This window comes from Myotis davidii, unplaced genomic scaffold (assembly GCF_000327345.1).
Source record: "Myotis davidii unplaced genomic scaffold, ASM32734v1 scaffold1286, whole genome shotgun sequence".
Classification (NCBI taxonomy): Eukaryota; Metazoa; Chordata; class Mammalia; order Chiroptera; family Vespertilionidae; genus Myotis; species Myotis davidii.
In genome coordinates this window covers 775,972-784,104 of record NW_006296619.1, presented here as the reverse complement: position 1 = coordinate 784,104, position 8,133 = coordinate 775,972, and the positions used below count along the sequence as shown (strand labels likewise).

Below are 8,133 nucleotides of genomic sequence, written 5' to 3'. Positions count from 1 at the left end.
ACAGCCCAGGATGTGGGGGCTGCTGCAGCTGCGGGTCCCTGCTGCCCAGGCCGGATGCCTCAGCCAGAGGCGTCCTGCAGGGGCAGGGGTGGAGCCCGTGCGATCACAGCACCCCCCGCTGCCACTGAAGGTCCCCACTGCCTGGGCCTGACCCCTTGGCCAGAGGCGTTAGGCCTGGGCAGGGGCGGAGCCTGCAACCGCGGGGAGCAGGGGGTCCCCTGCCCAGGGCTGACACCTCTGCCGGAGGCCTCAGGCCGGGTCAAGGGGCCAATCCGGTGATTGGTGATCAGAGGGTGATGAGGGTCAACTCCTCTGGCCGAGGCATCAGGCATGGGGGGGGGGCAGAGCCGGGTATTGGGGGAATATGATGGTCCCCTTGCCCAGGCCTGAAGCCTGGGTCAGAGGCGTCAGGCTTAGTCAGGGGGTGGAGCAAGCCATCAGAGGGAGATGGGAGTCCCCTGCCCAGGCATGATTCCTGGGCCAGAGGCCTCAGGCCTGGGCGGGGGTCAGAGCCAGTGATCGGGGGGAGATGGGGGTCCCCTGTCCAAGCCTGACACCTCTGGCGGAGGCGTCAGGCCTGGGCAAGGGGCCAATCAGGCGATCGGAGGGTGATGGGGGTCTACGCCTCTGGCCGAGGCATCAGGCCTGGGCAAGGGGCCGATCCTGCGATTGGAGGGTGATGGGGGTCAACGCCTGAGGGCTCCCAGTATGTGAGAGGGGGCAGGCTGGGCTGAGGGACACTCCCCCCCCACACACACACACACAGTGCATGAATTTCGTGCACTGGGCCCCTAGTGATATTAATAATAACAGTAATAAAATAATAATTTTGAGTTATTATATGCTAGAAACTCTACTATGCACTTAATATGTATTAACTCATTTAACCATCACTATGATTTTCTTTTTATTTCTAAACCAACAAGGTGTTCAGTTTGGTTTTTGTAAGAAATTTCAGACACCAGTTTGTGAGGTTAAAGGCATTTGGGGAGAGCAAACACAGAGGGAGGTAGCCTGGAGCTGATGAACACCTTTGATTTTTGGCAGAAGTTGCAAACCCATGGCTTTCTGATCAACCTCCCACTTCTCTGTCCTCTCATATTTCTGTTTCTCTGTGTTGAGGAGCTCACCCTCTTGGTGACTGGGCTGGCACTGCTCCTCCTTCCTGAAGTAAGCACCAGTGAGATGTTTGGGATTTTTCACACCACTGGTTCCCATCTTGGTAGAGGTGGCGATGATGAATTTCTGGTGTGTTCTCTGCAGAGGAACTTAATGATTAAGGCACAGAGTTGCAGACATTAAGGCCCCTGCTCAGCTGCTTCAGGAAAACCATTCTCTTGCCTCTGTGGTGCCCAGGGAGGATGATCAGAATGGTCCCAGGAGTGAGGTTGGCCTGCAGTTTTCTCACATGCTGACTGAAGGGCTTCTTGTCATGGCTCAACAGCTTTGGAGGCACATCTTCAGTGGGGTAGTATCTAGGCATTTTGCAAAGTGTAAGCACTTGGGTATCACGTGTTTTTTGTCACTACCAACTGGTTTTGTGACAGTAGCAATAACTTTTTCATTTCAATCAAGGACTTAGCTACTGAATACTTCCACTTGTGCATGGCCTTTCTGGAATACATAGCCGACCAGGAATATCTGCCAATTCCTCTGACCAAGATAGGGTTTTAATTGTAGTGGGGCTTCCTCTTCTTACTCATCTTGACCTTGGGGATACCTTTCTTTTTTTAAAATATATTTGTATTGATTTCAGAGAGGAAGGGAGAGGGAGAGAGAGAGAAAGAGATAGAAACACCAATGAGAGAGAATCATTGATTAACTGCCTCCTACACACCCCCTACTGAGAATCGAGTCCACAACCAGGGTATGTGCTCTTGACTGGAATCAAAGCCAGAATCCTTGAGTCCGCAGGCTGATGCCCTATCCACTGAGCCAAATCAGCTAGAGCAAGGGTTACCCTTCTTAACCTTGTCACCAGTATCAGCCTTCTTGGCTCTGGGTTTCTTCTCCTTAGTATCTTGCCTCTCAGCTTCTTCACCCACCATCTTGCAGGTGGGAAAGAGGCAATATTTTCTAGGTAGAGTCTGTTTTCATTAGGATTAATGAGTAAATTATGGAACCAAGAGGGTAAGTAACCTTTTGGAGATTACAGAGTTTGCTAGTGGTGGCATTGGGCTAATCATTGACTACAACTAGATCCCCAAAGACGCACTAGCATATTTACGTAACATGTTTGTTAAAATAAATGTGAATTAAATGAAAATGTAGAGTAGTGTCAGGAGTGAAGGGAACATTTTCAGAAGGAGAACCAGATGCTTCCTGCCCACCTCCTCCTTCCTTGGCGTTACTGAGGACATCAGTGTGGGTAATACCAATAGAGGGCACTGAAGGTCATGGGCATTAGCATAGAACCTGCTACTCTTGTTTCTCCCTGGTAGTTCCTTCGGAACTTTTATGCTGTGTCTCCTTCCGAGTAAGGCTTGAAATCTAGAGTGACTCTACTTTTTCTTCCCCTAAGGCGTTACTTTAGAAGAGGGCAGACTTACCTGTTACCTTCTAAGATTCAGGTAAAGGTGTGTGGATCTAGTTCCTATGGATTCAGCATTTTTACATCCTGGCTGTTTGTTGATCCTCCCTCTAGGCTAAAACACCTGCCAAGATGCTCCACTTGCAGGGCCCACAGATGCTGCAGATGCTAGAAAAATCCTTGAGGAAGAGCCTCCCTGAGTCCTTAAAGGTGAGACTGGAACAATCTCAGGGAAACAAAGGGTGGCATCTTCCTGTGACAGAGTAGGAAAGAGAATGAGCTGTTATTAGGCATCTATTTTTAAAATATATATATATATTATTTCAGAGAGGAAGGGAAAGGGAGAGATAGAAACATCAATGATGAGAGTCATTATCAGCTGCCTCCTGCATGCCCCTTACTGGGGACTGAGCTGGCAACCAGGGCATGTGCCCTGACCTGGAATCAAACCATGACCTCCTGGTTTATAGGTCAACATGGAGCCACGCCAGCTGGGCAGGAATTCACTCATGCTGCAGCTCATTTAGTTCACATCACCTCTTTGCAAGGGAGATATCTTATGGAACTTCTTTGTACTTTCTTTGCTACTTCATGTGAATACATTAAAAGTTTAAAAAAAAAATTAAGGTTTGTTCATTCATGTCATAGAATGCTCTGAAGTCATTAAAACTATTTTTATTTATTGGAAAATAAATATGACTAGAATGTATTATATCACATCTATGTGATTTTTTTAATTTTGCAAAATTTGTTGTGCATGTGCATGAATAGTAGAAAATCTATTAAAAGATTTTTTCTCTTTTTTAAAAAATTGAGACATAATTGATATACATTACATTAAATGTGTATTAAATTCTACAATGGGAGAGTTCATGATATTTATTCATAAATTTTTTTAGTCTGAATATTTTACAATGTGATTATATTTCTAAAAGATACGTTTATTGAGACAAAACACTAAAACTTAAAATTGCTTGGCAGAAATACTCACTAGAGACCTTTCAATGATAAAATTCCATGAGTTCATAGAAATAAACCTGTCCTGATCAACCAAGTTACTTTAACATTCTTTCCTAATACAGGGGTGGGAAAAGTAGTCTTACAGTTGTGAGTACATGAAACAGAGTTAATAAAGCTATTGTAATAGTCATAACCTGCATGACTTTTTACAGATGAACAACCGTAAACCTACTTTTACCGACCCCTGTACATTGACCTCCCACTTTCTTGTGATGCTGCAGGTTTATGGGACCATCTTCCACATGAACCAAGGAAACCCGTTCAAGCTGAAGGCTCTGGTGGACAAGTGGCCTGATTTTAATACAGTAGTTGTCCGTCCTCAGGAGCAGGTAAGGTGTCAGATATGGAATGAATGTGCATCTATGTATGTATTTGCTATGTGTTTATCTGGACCTGGCAGTGTGGGAGACCTGGGCATATAGAAATGAATCCAAGGAATAGTAAATAGTCCCTGTCCTCAAAAATTCCACAGCCTGGAAGAGAATATAGGTGAGTCCACAGATGAATTACAGCATGGTCTGAAATGTGCAGCAAGAGGAGAATTGAATCAAATGATTGTCTAACCACTGTGCTGTACACCTGAAACTAATATAAAATAACTAGGGGCCCGGTGCACGAAATTTGTGCACGGGGTGTGTGTCGGGGGGAGAGTGTCCCCCAGCCCAGCCTGCCCCTCTCACATACTGGGAGCCCTCAGGCGTTGTCCCCCATCACCCTCCAATCGCAGGATCGGCCCCTTGCCCAGGCCTGACGCCTCCGCCAGAGGTGTCAGGCTTGGACAGGGGACCCCCATCTCCCCCCGATCACTGGCGCTGACCCCCGCCCAGGCCTGAGGCCTCTGGCCCAGGAATCATGCCTGGGCAGGGGACCCCCATCTCCCTCTGATCGCTTGCTCCGCCCAAGCATGACGCCTCTGACCCAGGCTTCAGGCCTGAGCAAGGGGACCATCATATCCCCCCAATCCCCGGCTCCGCCCCCCACCCAGGCCTGAAGACTGACCGTGCCCAGCTCCCATCGCTGGCTCCACCCCTACTTCCTGCTATCACTGGCCAGGGCGGAAAAGGCACCTGATTCTCCGATCATGGCTGGGGGCCGCCTTTGCCCTGCCCCCCAGCTCTTATCTGCCCCCTGGGTTTCTGATCACTGTCAGTGGCAGGGGGCTTCTTCCTGCTTTCCCTTTCACCTCCCTGCATTGTGCCTACATATGCAAATTAACCGCCATCTTGTTGGCAGTTAATTTGCATATAGCCCTGATTAGCCAATGAAAAGGGTAGCGTCCTATGCCAATTACCATTTTTCTCTTTTATTAGTGTAGATATTGAATATCAACTGTAATTGAAAAATAAACTTAAAAAGAAGTAACACATGTGGAAAGCTGATTAAAACTATATATTTTAATATTTTTTATTGGTTTCAGAGAGTAAGAGGGAGGAGAGATATAGAAACATCAAAGATAAGAGAGAATCATTGATTGACTGCCTTTGCATGCCCTTCACTGGGGATTGATTGCACAACCTGAGCATGTGGCCTGACTAGGAATGGAACCATGACCTCCTGGTTCATAGGTCAATACTCTACCACTGAGCCACACCGGCTGGGCTATATGGTACATTTTCATACTCATTCATTGTTTTAATTTGTTTTCAAGACAGGACCCCAAACAGCATCCTGGTGATGCTGAAGACCAAGCACCTTTCATTATTTCTTGCATTTAGTGTATGGGAAGAGAGACACCCAATAGATGGTTTTGCTAATGTAAGATTATGTTGAGGACATAGACAAAAGCTGATCTTTAGTTCAAGATATTAAAGCAACATTTCTCAGACTCAACATCTTTATTGTTTTGAATCAAACACTTTTAACTCTTAGCTTATGGGGAAAAATTATTTCCTATCTTTTAAAAATATCAACCTTGAAACCACACCACTAGTTAACTCACTAATGCTAACTCACAACTTCTTGTGATACTGTCTTCCCATTGAGAGGCTGCATGGTATTGTAACCAACTGCCATCAGTAAAGTCAATAAAATAGGGCATTTTAAAGAAACTATATATAGTAGAGGTTGCAGGGAAAGGAGGAAAATTTACCACAACTGCATGTTAAAGATAAATAAGATTTTTTTATAGAGGGTCAAGGCAGGACTTCATCCAAAGCAAACAAAATACCAATTGAGTGGCATAAGGTCTAAAATAACATTGTGAATTAGGGAAATTTAAAAGCAAAAGACATGGTTGGAGTTGTTATATATTGTGATAATTTTTTTAAATTAATGAAATTAAATAGTTAAAATATTTCAAAACTAAAAAATATATAATTATATTTTAATAAATTAAGCAATAATCTAAATTTATTAATATTAAACATTATTACTTATAAATTTCACCAAATTAAACAATTTGAAAAATAAAGACTTTGATTTATTGATAGAAACCTAAATAAGAAATATTATTTGAGCAACTGTCAAAAATACAATCTTCTAAGATCTGGAAACAGCCTAAGTGCCCATCAGTAAATGAATGGATTAGAAAACCGTGGTACATCTACACGATGGATTACTATGCTGCTGTAAAAAAGAAGGAATTCTTAACCACATGATCTCACTCATTTATGGATAATTAAGGCCATTATAAACTGGTGAACAAAAATAGATACAGAGGCAGAGCAGCACCGAACAAACTGTCAAACTACAATGGGAAGGCCGGGGAGGGTTGAGGGGCGGGAGGGGAGGGTAAGAGATCAACCGAAGGACTTGTATGCATGCATATAAGCATAACCAATGGACATAAGACACTGGGGGGTAGGGGAGGCCAGGGGATTGTCAAGGGCGGGGAAAAAAAGGAGATATATGTAATACTCTCTGTAATACTTTAAGCAATAAAACAATAAAAGAAAAAAAATACAATCTTGCCCTAGCTGATTTGGCACAATGATTACAGTCTCGACCCAGAGACTGAAGGGTCGTGAGTTGGATTCCAATCAAGGAAACATACATCTGTTTCAGGCTCAGTCCCTGGCCCAAGTTGGAGACCGTGTGGGAGGCAACCACTTGATGTGTCTCTCACACACTGATGTTTTTCTCTCTGTCTCTCCTCCTCTTGTCCACTCATGCTAAAAATCAATGGAGGACTTTCAACAATAAAATTTTAAAAATTCAATGGGGAAAAATCCTCAGGGGAGAATTGATGAAAAAAATATTTAAAACAAGGTTTTCCAGCTTTATGAGAGATAATTTACATCTAAACTTGTGTATGTTTAAGATGTACAATGTGTAGATTTGATACACACATATATTGCAAAATTATCACCACCATAGCTTTAGCTGACACCTCTATCCTGTCACATAATTACTGTTTCTTTTTTGTGGTGAAAATATTTAAGATTTTCTCTCTTAGCAGCTTTCAAGTATATATAATACAATATTTACTAACTATAATTATCATGCTGTATATCAGATCTTCAGAACTTACTCATCTTATAACTTTTCATTAGTTTCATCATTTATAGGTGGGTATTCTAAGTCTGTTACCTCCATCAATTTTGATAAAGACATGTTCACAGCCCACATGTTCAAAAATCTTTGGACTAGAGCAAGATTTATTCCTCTGGCCAAAGATTTTGCTTGCAATTTTACTCTCTAGTTGAGTTTTATAAAGATTAGAAAAATTATTTTATTTGAGGTGGAGAGGGGGCAATATTGCATCTTTATTTAGAAAATCATTATTGATGAGATTATCTTCTCACCATATTTTCTAATAGTTATTGCTGAGGAAACCAGTGTTTTGAGCTGAATAATGTGTTAGCTATATAAAAATGTATAAAATACTAGAGGCCTGGTGCACAGATTCACATACCAGTGGGGTCCCTCGGTGTGGCCTGGGGGGATTGAGCAAAACTGGCAGTCCAACACTGCCTGCCACTCCTGCTCCTGCTCATCCCAGCCCTGCTGCACCTGCTGTGTGCTGATGCCCAGTCAGTCCCGATCCAGAGGCTCACACCGCGGCAGCAACGCTCACCAGCCGTGAGCCCTGCATCGGATGCACATCGGTTAGCTAAGCAGTGCACTGACCACCAGGGGGCAGCTCCTGCGTTGAGCACCTGCCCCCTGGTGGTCAGTGCACATCATAGCCACCAGTCAACCGGTCGTTCGGTTGTTCGGTCATTCGGTTGCTTAGGCTTAGATAGATAGATAGATAGATAGATAGATAGATAGATAGATAGATAGTGCATACTTTGAAGGTCTCATTGGGGAGGTAAGACAAGATGAAAAGAACTCCATGGAGTAATTAATAGGTAATATTTACTTAGTACTTGGAATTTGGAATGTAGTTTTTACATACCTGCCAGAAGCCGGTCCATTCTTGCTGCTTGACACAGTCACTGCAGGGAAGAAACATCTGCACAGCATATGTTTCAAGGGACCTGGCGTATATGGCATACTGTTCTTAATATGTTTGCTCTCCTTCTTGGCACTATGTGTTTTCACCAAGGTCACCTTTCCGAGAAAGGTTGTTTCCCCAGGTGGGGATTTTTTTCTTAGGGTTAGGGATTAACAGGACTAAGGAGGAGAATAAATCAGTGACA

The 8,133-nt window shown here is 43.7% G+C and overlaps 1 protein-coding gene and 1 pseudogene across 1 annotated transcript in view; one reads left to right on the top strand and one right to left on the bottom strand.

The window, feature by feature from the left end:
• Positions 1–893: 893 nt before the first annotated feature.
• LOC102752121 lies at positions 894–2,048 on the bottom strand (annotated as a pseudogene).
• Positions 2,049–2,650: 602 nt separating this feature from the next.
• The window catches only part of LOC102767900 (glycine N-acyltransferase), a 13,865-nt gene continuing 8,382 nt past the window's right edge, over positions 2,651–8,133 (top strand). The window contains exons 1-2 of the mRNA XM_006772093.2: positions 2,651–2,740; positions 3,772–3,879. Of these exons, the coding sequence (XP_006772156.1) occupies positions 2,663–2,740; positions 3,772–3,879 (186 nt within the window). The 5' untranslated portion in view covers positions 2,651–2,662. The remainder of the gene's footprint in view (positions 2,741–3,771; positions 3,880–8,133) is intronic.